This window comes from Mytilus edulis, chromosome 1, assembly GCF_963676685.1.
Source record: "Mytilus edulis chromosome 1, xbMytEdul2.2, whole genome shotgun sequence".
Taxonomy (NCBI): domain Eukaryota; kingdom Metazoa; phylum Mollusca; class Bivalvia; order Mytilida; family Mytilidae; genus Mytilus; species Mytilus edulis.
This window is the reverse complement of record NC_092344.1, coordinates 45,780,681-45,802,453: the sequence shown is the minus strand read 5'-3', so window position 1 is coordinate 45,802,453 and position 21,773 is coordinate 45,780,681. Positions and strand designations below refer to the sequence as shown.

The window sequence follows — 21,773 nt, the reverse complement described above, 5'->3', positions numbered from 1 at the left end:
CACTCACATTATCATTTCTATGTTCAGTTGACTGTGAAATTGGGGTAAAAACTCTATAATTAGGCATTAAAATAAGAAAGATCATATCATAGAGAACACGTGTACTAAGTTTCAAGATAATTGGACTTCAAGTACATCAATAACAACCTTGACCAAAAACTTTAACTTGAAGGAACGACAGACGAATGGACGAACGAACAAACAACCAGATGCACAGTAGGATATTTTTCTATAAATTGGCAATCATACCAATACTTCTTACTATAAACCTATAAACAATAAGATGCAGTATTATTGCCAATGAGACAACTATCCACCAGATACAAAAGAGCTAAACTACTATAGGTCACCATACTCCCCAAGATACTCAAAGTGTCAGCTTTTTTAAATAACATTTCCAATATATATATTTAAAGGGCAATATATCATGCCTACCTCTTCTCCTTTATGGACCCTGTCTGGAAGATTGTGTCTGCAAATAAAAGAATTCTCTAAATTGACTTATGCATAACAAAAATTTTGAAAATCTGAATACAAAACTTGGAGTAAATAGAATTGATGCCAAAAAACATTGATGTAATTTCACTACATGTATGTAAATTGTTTATGTTCTCTATAATTTTTTCCCAGTCAAGAATTTTACGCCTAAAGTTAATTCTGCTTTTCTTTTTCAATTGAAAGCTACATGAAAAAAATATATCTTGTGACATATTTTCCTTCTTTTTATGACTAAAGATTTTTTAACAAAAATGTTATGATTTTGAATTTAAGACATGCACATTTTTAACCTTCACTCAGATAATTAAGACTAATAAAAATGTTTTAAATGATAAAACAAAGAATCCTTTGCTAATAATACATTTCTCATCCTCTAACTTACCCAAACAAGTACCAGTCATAGGCAAGTGTGAGGTATAATACATTTCTCATCCTCTAACTTACCCAAACAAGTACCAGTCATAGGCAAGAGTGAGGTATAATACATTTCTCATCCTCTAACTTACCCAAACAAGTACCAGTCATAGGCAAGAGTGAGGTATAATACATTTCTCATCCTCTAACTTACCCAAACAAGTACCAGTCATAGGCAAGTGTGAGGTATCAAACATTTCTCATCCTCTAACTTACCCAAACAAGTACCAGTCATAGGCAAGTGTGAGGTATTATACATTTCTCATCCTCTAACTTACCCGAACAAGTACCAGTCATAGGCAAGTGTGAGGTATAATACAATTCTCATCCTCTAACTTACCCAAACAAGTACCAGTCATAGGCAAGAGTGAGGTATTATACATTTCTCATCCTCTAACTTACCCAAACAAGTACCAGTCATAGGCAAGTGTGAGGTATTATACATTTCTCATCCTCTAACTAACCCGAACAAGTAACAGTCATAGGCAAGTGTGAGGTATAATACAATTCTCATCCTCTAACTTACCCAAACAAGTACCAGTCATAGGCAAGAGTGAGGTATTATACATTTCTCATCCTCTAACTTACCCAAACAAGTACCAGTCATAGGCAAGTGTGAGGTATAATACAATTCTCATCCTCTAACTTACCCAAACAAGTACCAGTCATAGGCAAGAGTGAGGTATTATACATTTCTCATCCTCTAACTTACCCAAACAAGTACCAGTCATAGGCAAGTGTGAGGTATAATACAATTCTCATCCTCTAACTTACCCAAACAAGTAACAGTCATAGGCAAGTGTGAGGTATTATACATTTCTCATCCTCTAACTTACCCAAACAAGTACCAGTCATAGGCAAGAGTGAGGTATAATATTTCTGTGGGCGTTAAGGAAGCATGAATAATCCCATCAGCCCATAATGAAAGACGAAGTAGTGATATGAACATTGGAGTTCTGTCCCAGCCAGATATGCAATGTACTAATAAACCACTGTCTCCTAAAAAAAATAATCATATAAAGATTATGGAGTGTTTTCATTTAAAAGTCTTAATTAGTAAATCACATACTGTAAATTCAAAAAATTATTGCAATGTTTTTATTATTGCAAATAAAGTGACCGGTTATATCGCAATAATTTAAACTCACGTTTTAATTTTTTTATTTGAATTAAATAGGATTTTCCTCAATATTTCAAATTGTATTAAAAATCTAAAATGACAAAATCGCAATAATAAATGCACGAAATAATTTCTGAATTTATAGTATTGTAGAAGTGAATTCGAATGAACTGAACATGCCTTAATCAAAACCAATGATATGTTTGATGATATATTTTTAATAAATTCAATCCTTAAAGAAGAATTAATGATGAGAATTTTGGTAAAATAACATAAGAAACCATGAATTTACCAAGTATTGTTTTGAAAAATGATAAAAAAACATATGTAATTTTTGAAATTTTAGTCAAAATAATAATAAAAAAAGTTACTAACGAGTTTTTATTATTGTAAGGTTAAAAATAACAAACGACAATATACTTTACCTTCTTTTAAAATATGTAATTGTAATAACAAATAATTCTGTGTTAATTGCATAATATCCCACTTCTGCAAAAAAGAAAGGAAAATATCAGTATATTTGTCCAGATTTTGTAATTTAATTACTTACATTTATACTATCAAACATTTAAACCAGCTGATTTAAACATTCTTATGTTAAAGTTGATGACATTAACCTAGAATTCATAAATTGTTATTTCTATAGTATTATGCAAATGAATTTTAAGGAGGCTCACGGGTACACAAATTTCGGCAAAAAATTAAACATTTGTTTTTTCATTACAAATTATATTTATTACAATATAAGTTATTACTTGATGATATGGTACAAAAATCAACCAAAAAAATCGATTCGGTTTGGCCCCAGATGACTTTTAAAATGTTGTTATCATTGGAAAAGCTCCAAATTATCTCCCTTTGGTGCAAAACTGCCATTTTTGGCATTAAAATTGAAATATCTTCTTTAACTCATCGGTGACCTATATTTTTTATTATTGTTTTCAAATAAGCTTTACATAAACTAAATAATTATAAAATTTTAGCGATTTCTGTAGTTCAGTTCTTTTTTTATTTCGATATAACCTTTATTTCTCCTATTAGTTCAACAGAAAAAAAGGACATTAAACAATGAATGCTTCTTTCTGAGCCAGATTGTGAGCTTTAATGAATGCTGACCCCATTTTTTTATTTCATTTTTCTATTTAGTATATGATAAAGTTTATTTATGAAAAAATATAGAGAAATCCTATAATAGGAAAAAAGAATGATTTAGACCCACGAGCCCCCTTAAATAGCAACTTTTTAACACATTCTAACTATTCTTTGGACCATGACTGAAAGAGCAGATTCAAACAATCTTCCCTAAAATGTGATGTACCAATGCTGATACAACTGCATTCCAAATATCAATGACTTACCATAACCTAATTTATCTAAATCACTATGCAACTGTTTCCAATTCAGTGGACTATTATTGTCTCATAATGGCAAATTCAGAAAATTCTATACAATTTTTAAATTTTAATCAGAGGCGGATCCAGCCATTTTTAAAAGGGGGGTTCCCAACCCAGGATAAAGGGGGGTTCCAAACATATGTCCCCATTCAAATGCATTGATCGGCCAAAAAAGGGGGTTCCAACCCCCGGAACCCTCCCCCTGGATCCGCCACTGTTAACCAATGAAGAACCATGTTGATTATAAAAAATAATCATCTTTAAATAGGGGAGAGGTTATATATATCAGCTAAGAAACGGAGAAACACCCCTAATTCATTAATCATAAGTAAGAATACAAATACACACATGAATTCTTAAAGTATCAAACCAAATTTGATGTATATAGATCAATACAATTGTTCACCATACTAAGCGACTCTACATGAAAAATATTTACTCTGTACTTTGTCCAATCTAAACCTAACTGTGCAAACAATGGATCATCTGGCACATCTAACACTGCATCAACAAAATCCTGTAAATAAATACAAGAGTGCACACGCTGAAATGTCTCGCCTTCTATACTAATCATTGATATTATGTTGATAGTCCTAAGTATAAAGTTAAGCTTTATTACAACTGTCACATAAACTTAACATTAACCAAGATAACTAAACAAAGACCAATGAACCTTGAAAAAGAGGTCCAGGTCAGATGAACCATGCCAGGCAGACAGGTACAGCTAACAATACTTCTATACAACATATATAGTTGATCTATTACTTATAGTTTAAGAAAAATAGACCAAAACACAAAAACTTAACACTGTGCATTGAACCGTGAAAATGAGGTCACGGTTAAATAAAACCTGCTCGACTGACATAAAGATCATAAAATATTTCCATACACCAAATATAGTTGACCTATGGCATATAGCATTAGATAAAAAGACCAAAACTCAAAAACTTAACTTTGACCACTGAACCATGAAAATGAGGTCAAGGTCACATGACATCTGCCCGCTAGACATGTACACTTAACAATCATTCCATACAACAAATATAGTAGACCTATTGCATATGGTATGAGAAAAACAGACCAAAACGCAAAAATTTAACTATAACCACTGAACCATGAAAATGAGGTCAAGGTCAGATGACACCTGCCAGTTGGACATGTACACCTTACAGTCCTTCCATACACCGAATATACTAGCCCTATTGCTTATAGTATCTGAGATATGGACTTGACCACCAAAACTTAACCTTGTTCACTGATTCATGAAATGAGGTGGAGGTCAAGTGAAAACTGTCTGACAGACACGAGGACCTTGCAAGGTACGCACATATCAAATATAGTTATCCTATTACTTATAATAAGAGAGAATTCAACATTACAAAAAATTTGAACTTTTTTTTCAAGTGGTCACTGAACCATGAAAATGAGGTCAAGGACATTGAACATGTGACTGACAGAAACTTCGTAACATGAAGCATCTATATACAAAGTATGAAGCATCCAGGTCTTCCACCTTCTAAAATATAAAGCTTTTAAAAAGTGAGCTAACACCGCCGCCGTAGCCGCCGCCGTAGCCGCCGGATCACTATCCCTATGTCGAGCTTTCTGCAACAAAAGTTGCAGGCTCGACAAAAATACATCAGATTAGAGCATACATTGATTTTGGCTGAATACTGTGGATTTAGTATTATTAGCAGGATACCCATTTTCATAAATTTCATGAGTACATGGGAACCATGATTTAAGGTGGTACCTAACACTACAGGGAGATAACTCTGTAAAGTCAGCTTAACGTTTTAATTACGTTGTGTTGTAAAGGGAATATTAAGCTTCTCAATGATCAAAATTGGTGTTTGTCAAACTGCTATATAACCAGTGTAATTTTTCTGACAAAACGGTTGGTTCAAAATTTTTGAAATTTTTATATTTTTATTAAAGGGTTAAAGTAAATACTTTGACAAAATTCTATGAAAATTAAACGAGCCAAATTAATTTTAGTGAAAGTGTTGGGTACCACCTTAATTGTTTGAAAGAGTATGAATATATGCTTTCTAATTGTCGAAGACCATAAGTTGACATATAATTATTCAAATCTTTGTCCATTAATATTTATTGATAGTTGTCTCATTGGCAATCATACCACATCTACCTACAATGTATATTTGTATCAATGGACATTTTCCTATACTTTATATAACCTCATGTTCAGTTGTAAGCAACATTCCATCAGCGCCTGCATACAAGAGTATATATCTTTCAATTGATACAATATTCCCGAGCTTGTATTTCCTATCATAATTTCCTTGATAGAGGATTGCTACTCACAAGGAAGCTATTAAACCAAGAATTCCAAATGGTGAAGTTGAAATCATCCCTTCGTAAATGTTAGTTTTGGTTGATCGTTATGGAATAACCGTTTCACAGTTGATATCAGATATGTTCCTTACGTCGTAACTACAATACCCTTTCCCTTTTCACAAATGTGATCTACCAAATTAGACAGGATTTCTAATAACATAAGCAACAGGACGGGAGCCACATGTGAAGCAGGATCTGCTTACCCTTCCGGAGCACCTTAGATCACCCCAAGTTCTTGGTGGGGTTCGTGTTGCTTAGTCTTTAGTTTTCTATGTTGTGTCTTCTGTACTATTATTTGTCTGTTTGTCTTTTTATTTTTAGCCATGGTGTTGTCAGTTTATTATCTATTTATGAGTTTGACTCTCCCTCTGGTATCTTTCGTACCTCTTTTGTAGTAATTTGCAATGCATTCATAAAGATCCCCACACCCGCCCTTTTAACAATGACTGGATCCACACCTGCCGGTTTACATTTTTTAAAGATTGATTTTCAATACTAACCTGACTCCAATCAAACATCATTGTCTCCCCTGTATAGCTGTTATCCTTCCATTCTTTGAAGAATTCACAACCTGAAATGTACTTTCATATTAGATAGAATACTTGAACTAGAGGCTCTAAAGAGCCTGTGTCGCTCACCTTGGTCTATGTGAATATTAAACAATGGACACAAATGGATTCATGACAAAATTGTGTTTTGGTGATGGTGATGTGTTTGTAGATCTTACTTTACTAAACATTCTTGCTGCTTACAATTATCTCTATCTATAACAGTACTTTCTGTGGAAAATGTTATTGAAAATCTTCAAATTTTAAGAAAATTGTTAAAAATTGACTATGAAGGGCAATAACTCCTTAGGGGGTCAATTGACTATTTTGGTCATACTGACTTATTTTTAGTTCTTACTTTGCTGTACATTATTGCTGTTTACAGTTTATCTCTATCTATAATAATATTCAAGATAATAACAAAACAAGAGGCTCTCAAGAGCCTGAATCGCTCACCTGAATTTTTTTGGTTTAATCTCTCATCAATGATTATTTTGGCTTTTCAATTTATTTAAATGTTCTTTGAATCGTCCTATTTTCTTCAAAAGCAAAAAAAAATCATTTTCTCCTATGTTCTATTTTAGCCATAGGAGCTATGTTTCTTGACTTACAAGGAAATGAAATATAAAATTTATACTAGATACTCTGAAACTCTGAAACTCATTTAGCCTAAGTTTGGCTGAAATTGATACAGCAGTTTCATAAGAGAAGAAAGTAAGTCAACATGATGAACAAATTGTGAAAAAAAGTCTTGAAAGGGCAATAACTCCTAAAGAGGTCAATTGACAATTTTGGTCAAATTGACTTATTTGTAGATCTTACTTTGCTGATCATATTTGCTGTTTACAGTTTATCTTTATCTATAATAATATTCAAGATAATGACCAAAAACTGCAAAATTTCCTTAAAATTACCAATTAAGTGGCAGCAACCCAACAATTGGATGTTTGATTCATCTGAAAATTTCAGGGCTGATAGATATTGACCTAATGAACATTTTTACTCCATGTCAGATTTGCTCTTAATGCTTTCGTTTTTGAGATATAAGCCAAAAACTGCATTTGACCCCTATGTTCTATTTTAAGTAACGGCTGCCATGTTTTTTGACGGATCAAAAATCAAAGCACACACTTTGTGCAGGATAATCTAAGGAACAATCATGCTAAGTTTTAACCAAATCCATTCAGTAGTTTCAGAGGAGAAGATTTTTTAAAGTTAGCAAATATGATGAACAAATTGTGAAAAATTGTCATTAAAGGACAATAACCCCTTAAGGGGTCAATTGACAATTTTGGTCATATTAACTTATTTGTAGATCTTACTTTGCTGATCTTTTTTACTGTTTACAGTTTATCTTTATCTATAATAATATTCAAGATAATGACCAAAAACTGCAAAATTTCCTTAAAATTACCAATTAAGTGGCAGCAACCCAACAATGGTTTGTTTGATTCATCTGAAAATTTCAGGGCTGATAGATCTTGACCTAATGAACATTTTTACTCCATGTCAGATTTGCCCTAAATGCTTTCGTTTTTGAGATATAAGCCAAAAACTGCATTTGACCCCTATGTTCTATTTTAAGTAACGGCGGCCATGTTTTTTGACGGATCAAAAATCGAAGCGCACATTTTGTGCAGGATATACTAAGGAACAATCATGTTAAGTTTCATTCAAATCCATTCAGTAGTTTCAGAGGAGAAGATGTTTGAAAAATTGTTAACGACGACAGACGACGACGACGACGGACGCCAAGTGATGAGAAAAGCTCACATGGCCTTTTAGGCCAGGTGAGCTAAAAACAGCAAAATTTCCTCAAAATTACCAATTCAGGGGCAGCAACCTAACAACCGATTATCCGATTCATCTGAAAATTCCATGGCAGATAGATCGTGACCTGATCAACAATTTTACTTCCTGTCAGATTTGCTCTTAATGCTTTGGTTTTTGAGTTATAAGCCAAAAACTGCATTTTACCCCATGTTCTATTTTTAGCCATGGTGGCCATCTTGGTTTGTTGGTCGAGTTACCGGACACATTTTTTTAACTAGATACCCAAATGATGATTATGGCTAAGTTTGGTTAAATTTGGCCCAGTAGTTTCAGAGGAGAAGATTTTTCTAAAAGATTACTAAGATTTACGAAAAATGGTTAAAAATTGACTATAAAGGGCAATAACTCCTAAAGTGGTCAACTGACCATTTTGGTCATGTTGACTTATTTGTACATCTTACTTTGCTGAACATTATTGCTGTTTAAAGTGTATCTCTATCTATAATAATATTCAAGATAATAACCAAAAACAGCAAAATTTCCTTAAAATTACAATTTCAGGGGCAGCAACCCAACAACGGAATGTCCGATTCATCTGAAAATTTCAGGGCAGATAGATCTTGACCTGATGAACAATATTACCCCATGTCAGATTTGCTCTAAATGCTTTGGTTTTTGAGTTATAAGCCAAAAACTGCATTTTACCCCTATGTTCTATTTTTAGCCATTGCGGCCATCTTGGTTGGTTGGCCGGGTCACCGGACACATTTTTTAAACTAGATACCCCAATGATGATTATGGCCAAGTTTGGTTAAATTTGGCCCAGTAGTTTCAGAGGAGAAGATTTTTGTAAAAGTTAACGACGCCGGACGACGACAGACGACGGACGACGGACGCCAAGTGATGAGAAAAGCTCACTTGGCCCTTCGGGCCAGGTGAGCTAAAAAAGGTCATCAGTTTATTGAAAGAAAGACACACAGATTTACATGATTACTGTGGTTTCATTTATTTTTTGTTGGTACCAATTTTCATGGATTAAGATACATTTATATTTTCTTGATCATTGATTTCATTGTCTTGCACAAGTTTGCTCTAAATCCTTAGTATTCCTATATTAAAATCTGTGTAAAACATTTTAATATGTGTTAAATAACTCATACACAAGAAATCCATGTAAATTTGAATTCCACTAATAATTAGGAATCCACAGTATTAGAAAAGAAAAAGTCCTAATAAAGCTAACAAAAGGAGATGTCAGGAGTTAATAATTTTTTATCTTTAAACCACTTACTTAAGATTATGGTAGGACTCCAATATATACAAATTCTAGCAATGAAATTTGAATTATGTAAAATTGAAAATGGAAATGGGAAATGTGTCAAAGAGACAACAAACCAACCATATAACAGACAACAGCAGAAGGTCACCACTAGGTCTTCAATGCAGCAAGAAATTCCCGCACCCGGAGGAATGTGCATGTATGAATGTGCATGTATTGATATAAAAACTGTCCAACAAAACACTATAAACCATTCTAAATTACACACTTAAATTAGGAAATGTTTATGGGACAGTTAAGACGACTTTCACTATACTTACCTAAACAGATTTTACCTATCACAGAGAGATGAATGGCATTTTATACTGATATAACGACTGTATTTACTTTGAATAACAAAAATATACTTGCGACTAAAATGTTGGTTATTTTTTCTTGTGAAATTCATAGTAAAAAACCAACAAACTCATCAGACTATTTGGTAAGTGTGAATTCAGCTATCAATTACCTGGATATGGTGTAGTTAAAATATGGAAATCTGCATATCTGTTCTCTTTGTCCACTTTTTCTGAAGATGTTATGCTGAAATTACAAATTTTTGCATTATCTTGATATGTAACTTATAAAAATGTACACTATGAAATATCTCTTTTGGAATAATTAATTTATTGAAAGTAACTTTTTGATATCACACTGATCACAATAAAATAGTATATTTATAAAGTCAGGATAGTTCACTCTTATAGTAGAAATTTAAATCTTTTCACAGGTAACAATTCATATTGAATTGAAAAATTGGATGGGTTTCAAATCAGAAATAAAAATGTCCTGTGTAATGGGAAAAAGAAATCTTTTTATATTCATTTTAAATCATCTGCAAAAATACACTTAAGGGGGTTCCGCGGGTCTAAATCATTTATATAGGATTTCTCTATATTTTTCTATAAATGAACTTTATCTGATAGTTAATAGAAAAATAAAATAAAAAAGTGGGGTCACCGTTCATTTGCGAACACAATCTGCCTTCGAAAGAAGCATACATTTTTGTAAAGGTGTTTTTTTTTCTGTTGAAGTAATAGGAGAAATAAAGGTAATATCGAAATAAAAAAAATTTATTACAGAAATCGCTAAAATTTTACAATAATTTAGTTTAAGTACAGCTTATATGGAAATTATATGAAAAAAGATAGGTCACCGATGAGTTGAAAAAAGATATTTCAATTTTAGAGCCAAAAAATGGCATTTTTTCACCAAAGGGAGATAATTTGGAACTTTTTCAATGATGTATACATTTTGAAAGTCATCTGGGGCCAACACAAATTGATTGTTTTGAATGATTTTTGTACCATATGATAAAGTAACAACTACAAAAGGAAATAAATAAAATTTGTAATGAAAAACAAATGTTTGATTTTTTTCTGAAAGAAGTAGGTTCAGTAAGACCCCTTTTTGGCCCCAAAATATAGCAGTTTTACAAAATTGTTAAAATGTAAACCTTTAGTTATTTATTGGACAGTAGAATGCTTCTGCTACATAAATATGGGCTGTTTTTGACAATACAATGCACATATATCCGGTGCTAGCACCATTAAGTCATGCTAAATTACTGAAATCCTCATAATTCTAGCATTTTAGTTAAATTTTAGACGGTTTTCGTGTAAAACGAAAGTGGCCGCATTCGTGTTCATCCTTAATATTGAAATGTAAGTTGTATTTTATGATAATACATAACATATATAAAGGTTGAGGATGAACACGGATGTGGCCACTTTCATTTTACCAAAAACCATCTGAAAAGTGACAATTTTCGGCATATTAGGTAGATTTTTCATATTTGAGCTTGAATCGGATCGTTTTTAATGACTAAATCTGTTATAATCTTTCACATAAACTAATTAATTCAAATAAAATAGACACTTAAGTGTTTAAAAAGTGGTCAAAATCTTTCGTCAGATGAACCTGAAATTTGAGGCCAAAATCGGTCCTTACCGGACCTACTCCTTTTTATACCCTTGAGCCTCCTTAATTGCTTTATAGAGGTATATTCCTCACACTGATCACAGCACTTACAGAATATAACCAAACACATGCCTGTACTGTATTCAATTGTTTTTAAATTGATTAGTGCACTTAAAATTTCACAAAGAGGAATTTAACAAGAATGTGTCCTCAGTACACGAATGCCCCACTCGCACTTTCATTTTCTATGTTCAGTGGACCGTGACATTGGGATAAAAACTCTAATTTGGCATTAAAATTAGAAAGATCATATCATAAGGAACATGTGTACTAAGTTTGAAGTTGATTGGACTTCAACTTCATCAAAAACTACCTTGACCAAAAACTTTAACCTGAAGCGGGACAGACGGACAGATGAACTGACGAACGGACTCACAGACCAGAAAACATAATGCCCCTCTACTATCGTAGGTGGGGCATAAAAATATAAACCTGTTACTTGCTGAAATTGTAACTGCATGAGCTATCTTCACAATACATTAACATATTTTCTGCATGAACTAATCTGTTTTCAGTAAAAATAAACAGCTCCCTATAATTGAAATTAAGTTGATAGTCTAGGTTGGGTTATTTCAATGTACTCAGTTTATTGTATGTGGTCCTTTACTCCTTACTACAAATTAAATTGCCGGACAGGGGTGCGGATTAGAGAGTGCTATAAGCAAATTATTAGAGAAAGATGTTAATTAACCTTCTGTCATGTTTGTTCTTGAAATTGAATAGGACACCTTTATCTCCTTTTAAATAATTAAATAATTAACCTAATCAATTGTAATATGCAATTTTATCAAAATCCAAATTCATTACAAATTATTATACTTGTACTAATCCAGATAATACACTCCTGATAACAGTATTTTGTGTGCTCTCATTATTTGCTTTGACTTCCCATTAACCAAATTAATTGATCACAAAATCTTACTTCATTCCAAATTTGACCTTTTTCTTTTCGACCATTAAATCACAGATGTATTTTACAGAGAGATTTCGTAATAATTTTTTATCTTGTCCACGTAATCGGTCAAACATTTGGAGCTCTGGCTCTTCTTCCTCTGGACTAGACATGGGCCCTAAGCTTGCTTCAGGACCTACAATATGCATAATACTAATAAAGTTTTATTTTATATACCTATGTCATGTTATGTATCTAAACTTGTTTAATTTTGTGTAAAATTCCATTTAAAAATTACACCTATAATTACATTTATTTATTGCAAAAATGTAACCTGCAATCAATTGTACCAGAATGTTTCTTTAAAATAAGAATCTTTCCCATAAATCTTATAATTTCTGGCACAAACCTGAAATTAAAATACTCGAGGACCATATCAATACGTAGTTGTCTTTTGACTAAACGTTTTTGTTTATATGAGAGTTTGATGTTTCTGGCAGATATATAAAGACTTGTGGTGAATTAGAGTGAGACATAATGTATTGACACCTATATTTGCTGAAGACTGAAATTTCAGCCTCTAGATTTCTTTTAGTATTATTGCATTGGTGCCTTTGAGATGCTGTCTCATTGACATACATTCCACACATCTCCTTAGTTTACACTGGAATAAAAGTCTTGCTTTTTTTCTTTTTTACAAAGGATAAAATAGTCAACAAACTGTTCATGTTAATGCATCCTTAAGAATGTCTACCTATATCATTAGCTTCAGGTGATATATGTAACAGTTATTTATTATGTATGTTTTGTCCACGCATCATTGTAAATATAACAGAATTTATTGAGACTGTTGTACAAGTGAGAGGTTTAGAGCTATAAAACCAGGTTAAATCCACCATTTTTTACATTTGAAAACGCCTGTACCAAGTCAGGACTATGACAGTTGTTGTCCATTCGTTTGATGTGTTTTGTCATTTGATTTTGCCATGTGATTAGGGACTTTCCGATTGAGTTTTCCTCAGAGTTCAGTATTTTTGTGATTTTACTTTTTACATACACATACCTGAGAAGAGGAAATCTAAACCAGATCTACCATACATCTCTGCACCACTGGCCAATGTAGCTGATCTACATACATGCTGAAAAAACCCCCAAAAAAACTTTTTTAAAGTACTTTGTATGAAGTGCTATCCTTTAATGCTTAGATAAGAGGGAACTAAATTGATGTACATTAAGGTCATCACATATACTTGCTAATGCCTACACATTTTTTTATCTTAATAATGTTCCTTGCCATTTTGTTTGAATCTTGATTCACTATTGAGCTAAATTAAAATGGAATCTGCAAGCCTAATCATCATCTTAAGGTGGTACCTTTACTTTCACTACAATTATTTTGGCTCGTTTAGTTTTCATAAAATTTTGTCAAAGTAATTACTTTGACCCTTTAACAAAAATATTAAAATTTAAAAAAATTTGAACCAACTGTTTTGTCAAAAAAATTACACTGGTTAAATAGCAGTTTGACAAACACCAAATTTGATCATTGAGAAGCTTAATATTTCTTTTACAACGCAGTGTTATTAAAACGTTTACCTGACTTTACAGAGTTATCTCCCTGTCGTGTTAAGTACCACATTAAGAAATTCTTGATAAATCAAAATGTGTTTTTATGAATATGGCTGATTTCTCTGTGTGTTATCTTGAGCCTGTACTAATAAGTATTCAAATTCTAGGAAACTGCAGGTAATCACCATGAAGCAAATTACCAGGAATAAAATGTATAAATATCATTAATTATTTTTAATGGCTACATGTTTTATCAATACATTTCAAGCAGTTTATTATATAAGAAAATTATCTGACCTAATTGTAACTGCAATTCAAAATTAAAGTGATATAAGGTATATATTAAGAAACAAATGTATTTGGACATTTTTTTAAGTTCTTAGAAGACATACCTTTCCTTCATACATAATAACAGGCACAGCAAATCTAGATCTACATCTAGCATATCTTGCTTGTTTAATTAATTCTCTCATCTGAGTGGTATCATATACACTCTCAACTCTGAAAAATATAAATTGCAAAACATAATTATGTTTTTTTTATTTCAAATGTCTGAAAATGGCACAACTTACAGGTAACAAACGATTTTTTTTCATCAATTTTAAACACAATTTTGAGTTATATTGTAAAAGAGAAAAAAAATAGCATTGCAAAAAGAACTGAAGCAAGCAATTATTTTAGACTGAATGATGATCTTTTGATGACTTTTTGGTTAACCAGAGTTATTTCCAGTTCAGGACTTTTTTAAATTTGATTTGTCATGTTCATGATGTTTATGGTGGTTATAATTCAACTTATTTAAGACATATAATATGCCTTCGCACCCTCTCCCCTCCCCAAACAGTTATTTCTAGAAAATTCCTAAGAGATGTTTTCCATACATGTAGTAAGATTTCTAAGAAAAAGATACAGATATTAACCGAAGTGTCATTGATTCCTAACCAAGGTTGGCAAAAAAGTGGTCAAAACTAGTATTGACCATGCCGGCAGTTAATTCCGGGAATTACTGGCATATACTGGTCGATTGATAAAACATAAATTAGTGTTTCAAAATATTATTGTCCTATCACATTTTTATCTGTATCTGAGATAATATACTAATAACACAGAACTTCACCAGATATAAATAGATAGATAAGGATAAACCCATATTCATGTTTACATAAAATTGAGAATGGAAATTGGGAATGTGTCAAAGAGACAAAAACCTGACTGAAGAGCAGAAAACAGCCAAAGACTACCAATGGGTTTTCAACACAGCCTTTGTATGTATACAAGCAAGTAGCCACAATTGCAGCTGGGTCTATCAATCAAGAATGTTAACATTAAACAGTTATCAATTTTTAAAGCTGAAAAAACACAAATACAAACTCTTTATTTTTAGACTAACTGACTGTAACTTTAAAAACTGCTGTGTTGCAACTGTGAGCATATATGATGTTTTAATGTTTGTATATATGTTGTCTGCATATTCAAGATTCCTACCCATGAAAATTATCTTTTTTCTGGTCACCTTCAGTCAATTGGTATTCTAATAATATAATTTTGGAAGGATAATGTCCACAGAGTTCTCCGTTGAAATTAGTTATCACCTGAAACATAGATAGAAATAAAAATCAGGTAGTTGAAGCATACATTTTGTACTTCAAACTAGTTTACCAATTGGTTAAAAAAAAATTCTTGTTGCTGTATAAACTAGATCTTTTCTTTAAAGTGAAAAATTGATGACATTCAGCCTATTTCTAGAGAAAATGTGTACCACTATAGCAAGTGCAATGACAGACTTCCTGTGTCGTTTCTATTTTGTGATATTACAATATTGTTTCAGATAAGGGTGAAGGTTGGTACCTGCATTTGTTTGCAACTGTCCTAAGTCAGGAACCTGATGTTCAACATATTCAGTGATTGTTGTTCGATGATGTGGTGCAAATGTGTTTCTCGTTTTTCATTTTTTAATTAGATTAGATATAAAAAAGAAGATGTGGTATGATTGTTAATGAGACAACTGTCCACAAGAGACCAAAATGACACAGACATTTACAACTATAGGTCACAGTACGGCCTTCAACAATGAGCAAAGCACATACAGCATAGTCAGCTATGATAGGCCCCGATATGACAATGTAAAACAATTCAAACGACCTTACTTAAATGTATAACTTACATAGAGTTGGCTTTCCTGTCTGAATGGTTTTACACTATTTTAGAGGCCTTTTATGATTATGATTATGGCTTGCTGACTGTTCGGTGTGGGCCAAAACTCTCAGTGTTGAAGACATACTTTGACCTATTATAGTTTACTTTACAAATTGTGACTTGGATTGAGTGTTGTCTCATTGACACTCAAACCACATCTTCTTATATTTATTATGAGAAGTTGAGACAAATCAAATATTTCAGTTTAAAAAGATTGTACTTCCAATCATAATCAATAATAATCATGATAATGAAAATTTATATTTAATTTGTAACATGATCATGAGATAACAGAATATTATGTGTAATCATTTGAAAAAACAACAAAAGTTATTTTTTAACCAAGAATTTATAGAATACATCATCACTACATGTACTTACAGAATAACATGAATAAGTGTAATATGTTAACCAGTTGCTTCGCAGGGTGCAGCATTATACGACCGCAGAGGTTGAACCCTGAACGGTTGGGGCAAGTATGGACACAACATTCAAGCTGGATTCAGCTCTAAATTTGGATTGTGATTAAATAGTTGACACAGCATAGGTTTCTGACACAGAATGAATGTGGTCTAATGAACTTAAACAAAAAATTTTGCCTTTGAGCAATTCACTATGCTGTTGAATATTAATCCTCTCAAAAAAATGTTTGAAGAATTTTTTTTTTTATTTATGAAATCTGAAATGAAAAAAATTGACCCCCCAATTTTTTTTTCACATCCCCCTTTCCCTTATTTCAAAACTGATCTCAATTCAAATTTCTAATGAAGTTTGCAACAATAACTACTCATTTAAATACATCATAAAATATTAAAATGTAAAAAAAAGTGCTTGTTATTACTGAATGGTAAAGATTGTTTTAATCTATCAGTTGGTAGTAAAAGTGAATATACATTGTATATTGTATAAAACAATGATTAAAGTTGATTCAACTACTATTCTGGACAAAGAAAGATAACTCCAATTGAAATCCAATTGGAATTTCTTGCTATTGCACAATATTGTGCAATTGAAAATATTTGCTATTGCACAATACTGTGCAATTGAAGATTTCTTGCTATTGCACAATACTGTGCAATTGAAGATTTCTTGCTATTGCTGAATACTGTGCAATTGAAAATTTCTTGCTATTGCACAATACTTAATATAATAATTTTGGATCCTGATTTGGACCAACTTAAAAACTGGGCCCATAATCAAAAATCTAAGTACATGTTTAGATTCAGCATATCAAAGAGGCCCAAGAATTCAATTTTTGTTAAAATCAAACTTAGTTTAATTTTGGACCCTTTGGACTTTAATGTAGACCAATTTTAAAACTGGACCAACAATTAAGAATCTACATACACAGTTAGATTTGGCATATCAAAGAACCCCAATTATTAAATTTTTGATGAAATCAAACAAAGTTTAATTTTGGACCCCGATTTGGACCAACTTGAAAACTGGGCCAATAATCAAAAATATAAGTACATTTTTAGATTCAGCATATCAAAGAACCCCAAGGATTCAATTTTTGTTAAAATCAAACTAAAGTTTAATTTTGGACCCTTTGGACCTTAATGTAGACCAATTTGAAAACAGGACCAAAAATTAAGAATCTACATACACAGTTAGATTAGGCATATCAAAGAACCCCAATTATTCAATTTTTGATGAAATCAAACAAAGTTTAATTTTGGACCCTTTGGGCCCTTTATTCCTAAACTGTTGGGACCAAAACTCCCAAAATCAATACCAACCTTTCTTTTATGGTCATAAACCTTGTGTTTAAATTTCATACATTTCTTTTTACTTATACTAAAGTTATTGTGCGAAAACCAAGAAAAATGCTTATTTGGGTCCCTTTTTGGCCCCTAATTCCTTAACTGTTGGAACCTCAACTCCCAAAATCAATACCAACCTTCCTTTTGTGGTCATAAACATTGTGTTTAAATTTCATTGATTTCTATTTACTTAAACTAAAGTTATTGTGCGAAAACCAAGAATAATGCTTATTTGGGCCCTTTTTTGGCCCCTAATTCCTAAACTGTTGGAACCAAAACTCCCAAAATCAATCCCAACCTTTCTTTTGTGGTCATAAACTTTGTGTCAAAATTTCATAGATTTCTATTAACTTAAACTAAAGTTATAGTGCGAAAACCAAGAAAATGCTTATTTGGGCCCTTTTTGGCCCCTAATTCCTAAAATGTTGGGACCAAAACTCCCAAAATCAATCCCAACCTTCCTTTTGTGGTCATAAACCTTGTGTTAAAATTTCATAGATTTCTATTCAGTTTTACTAAAGTTAGAGTGCGAAAACTAAAAGTATTCGGACGACGACGACGACGACGACGCCAACGTGATAGCAATATACCACGACAAATTTTGCGAATTTTGCGGTCGTATAAAAACAACAACAGACATTTCTGGTGTTGTTCTAACCATGAATATATTTATAATAGAATACTTGCAGTATATGTGTTATCTTTTGAAAACAACAATGAACAACAAATTAACAACAGACATTTCTTGTGTTGTTCTAACCATGACATGCATTTATAATAGAATACTTACAGAACATATATGTTTTATCTTTTGAAAACAACAAGTTATTAACAACAGACATTTCTGGTGTTGTTCTAACCATGACATGTGTTTATAATAGAATACTTGAATATGTGTTATCTTTTGAAAACAACAACAGACATTTCTGGTGTTGTTCTAACCATGACATGCATTTATAATAGAATACTTGAATATGTGTTATCTTTTGAAAACAACAACAGACATTTCTGGTGTTGTTTTAATCATAACATGCATTTATAATAGAATACTTACAGAATATGTGTTATCTTTTGAAAACAACAACAGACATTTCTGGTGTTGTTCTAACCATGACATGCATTTATAATAGAATACTTACAGAATATGTGTTATCTTTAGAAAACAACAACAGACATTTCAGGTGTTGTTCTTACCATGAATTTATAATAGAACACATTTGTACTTACAGAATATGTGTTATCTTTTAAAAACAACAGACATTTCTCATGTTGTTCTATCCATGAGTCCATAGAATACTTACAGAATATTTGTAATCTTTCGAAAACAACAACAGACATTTTTCCATGATGAAATCTCCCTACAGAAAAAGAATAAAACTTTTTAACGAGTGATTGATTGAAGTAATTTAGAGAAATAATGGATGGAGGTTCATTCAACACACAGCTTTTGGAATAGTTTTTTGGTAATGTTTCATATACATTGAATGACCATATATTTTTGTTTGACTTATAGTCGGGAAATAATAGTTAATGGCTAAATGCATATTCAGTAAGGCACTACATTTGTACATGTACAGAGAACATTTTACATGGTAGAAACCAACATTTATACCACATGTCAAATAATTGTTGCCATTGAACATGTCGAAAATAACATATTTAATACGCAACTTTTGCAATAATCTTCAGGCCTCTACAATAACTTTTTTTTCAACTTGTCCAGTAGGACAAGTACATACCAAAACTTACTTGTCCGAATGAAATTGTAACTTGTCCAAAAAAAATCTTGATAATAACCTTTTTTGCATTTTAAGGTGATTCAAGGAACAAAATGAATTTCAACAATGAAACAGAATTTGATTTAATCTTTTGAAAGACTTTTCAAATATATGAGTCGAGAACAACTGAATCAAGTCATGTCACAGGACTTAGGGAGCTACCATTTGATTTTTATGGGGGGGGGCTAGGATGAAATTTGAAAAAAATAGGCAGGACAGGAGTTTTGTCTTGAGTAAAAAAAAAGGCAGGATGAGACACTTACAAAAAAAAAAAGTCAGGACGACAATTTGGGTAAAAAAAAGTCAGGTTAAACTAAAAAAAAAGGCAGGACAGAGATTACAGCTAAAAAAAAATGCAGGACAAAATTTTTCATTCTAGCCCCCCCATAAAAATCAAATGGTAGCTCCCTTAGGTTCTAGTTTTCATCAAAGCCAAAGTCTCATCAGACTCTGCACATGAGGCAAAGTCTGATAGACCTGTCAATGTACACTCATTGGATTTGTATCCTGGTTTTTTAAGTTGAAAAACAAATTATTCAAATATAATCAATAAAAAAAGAAGATGAGGTATGCCAATGAGACAACTCTCTGCGAGAGACCAAATGACACAGAAATTAACAACTATATGTCACTGTATTGCAAGTGTTTTTTTTTTCTACAGATGATTAAATATGATTTTGTGAATTTTGTGGTAAATGATTTCTTCTTTTTTATTTGAAAAATATTTTTGTTAAAAAATTACTGGTATGGTATTTATTTTGAAGCAACAGAATAAGGCAGGAAAACAAGGTACTGATTTGTCTTGGTCCTGAAATGTCTTCTGGGTTGCCAAACTGTCTACTAATCATGTCTATTAAAATATGAATCTCACGGTGCCAAACTGTCTATTAAACCAACAGTACTGGAAGCCAAATGTTTCCAGCTGGTGACGAACTGTCTTGTAAAGTTACCTTATCTACAAAGGGCATCGCTGATTCGGATCAGTAAGACTGGTTTCTGAGAATAGTATGCAATTGAACCAGTTTTAAATTATCGATTGCAAGTGATGGGGTCTTGAGAAATAAAATGTTTCAAAGTTTCAAAGTAAACAGTCAAATTATTACTTGTTTTTATCTTCTTTCCTTGTTTTTTTGTTTATAATTACTTTCATCAAAGTTGGATGAAACTTATTTTCTGCAGAATAATTTTACTTGTCCCGTCGGACAAGCTTGATATAGCTTTTACTTGTCCGACCTTTTTTCCCTCTGGTACCGGACAATCGGACAAGCGTTATTGTCGAGGCCTGATCTTCGATACATACATGTTCAAAATTTATACAATGTCATGAATGTACATTTGTAGATGTGTGTGTAAAATTATATTTTTATTTTCTAGACAAAAAAATTCAACTAAAAAATTACTTTTGAAGAATAAGAAACTTTTGAAAATTTTATGCATACATTATAGAACATTTGCAATTTCCAATGTTGTGACAACTTTGTTATTATGATTTGGTCAATATTATTATAAACTTGACCAAATAAGTCAGCATTCATACAAGATGTACATGTACAATGATCTGACAGCACTCTGTTCTTTCTGTTCTAGCAATTACATCGACAAATGAGATCCATGCCTACAAATATTTGCAAATGCTCACAACAAAACCAGAGGATCCCAAAAGGTCTATTAAACAGAAAGTAGAACTGAGCATTGTCAGTTGGCAGATCCTTGTAAGCGAAACCTGGATCCATGATTTGTAAAATAAAGCTTGTTTGGGGACTTAAATAAATCATAATCAGGAATGACACTCTGCAAATATTATTGAACACTATACGTTAAATGAAAATAAATCCCTGTGAAATAATATTTCCTGTATATCAAAAATGTAAACATCCTGGAAAGAGTTTCAAACCTTGATGTCTCCATCTTTCACTTTGTGCGTGTTTTTGACACTATGTTCTAATAATTCGTGAATGTCTTCTTTTGAAACTGCTTCGGTTGATGACGAAGTCATAGTCAATAACATTAAACTTTGATCATAAAATCACACATAACACATTTGTTTTGGTCTGTTGTTTTCGTGGACATCCATTATTTACTTTTCCAGGTTCAAGAGGTTAGCATTTTGAAACAACAATTTTGACTGGCTGATTTCAAGGCTGGAAAATAAAGTATCCAATGAAATTG

At 32.0% G+C, this 21,773-nt stretch overlaps 1 protein-coding gene across 2 annotated transcripts in view; it reads right to left on the bottom strand.

Moving 5' to 3' along the window:
* LOC139512913 (phosphatidylinositol-3,5-bisphosphate 3-phosphatase MTMR14-like) overlaps positions 1-21,731 on the bottom strand; it is a 28,596-nt gene extending 6,865 nt beyond the window's left edge. Inside the window, exons 1-12 of one of the 2 annotated variants that reach the window (XM_071300891.1) lie at positions 21,499-21,731; positions 19,128-19,184; positions 15,350-15,456; positions 14,257-14,365; positions 13,359-13,434; positions 12,326-12,491; positions 9,893-9,966; positions 6,285-6,355; positions 3,866-3,943; positions 2,458-2,521; positions 1,749-1,911; positions 436-472 (exon numbers count right to left, since the gene is read on the bottom strand). In XM_071300891.1, the coding sequence (XP_071156992.1) occupies positions 436-472; positions 1,749-1,911; positions 2,458-2,521; positions 3,866-3,943; positions 6,285-6,355; positions 9,893-9,966; positions 12,326-12,491; positions 13,359-13,434; positions 14,257-14,365; positions 15,350-15,456; positions 19,128-19,184; positions 21,499-21,612 (1,116 nt within the window). In that variant the 5' untranslated portion in view covers positions 21,613-21,731. The remainder of the gene's footprint in view (positions 1-435; positions 473-1,748; positions 1,912-2,457; positions 2,522-3,865; positions 3,944-6,284; positions 6,356-9,892; positions 9,967-12,325; positions 12,492-13,358; positions 13,435-14,256; positions 14,366-15,349; positions 15,457-19,127; positions 19,185-21,498) is intronic. The other variant, XM_071300899.1, reaches the window with a different exon arrangement.
* Between the last annotated feature and the right edge of the window lie 42 nt (positions 21,732-21,773).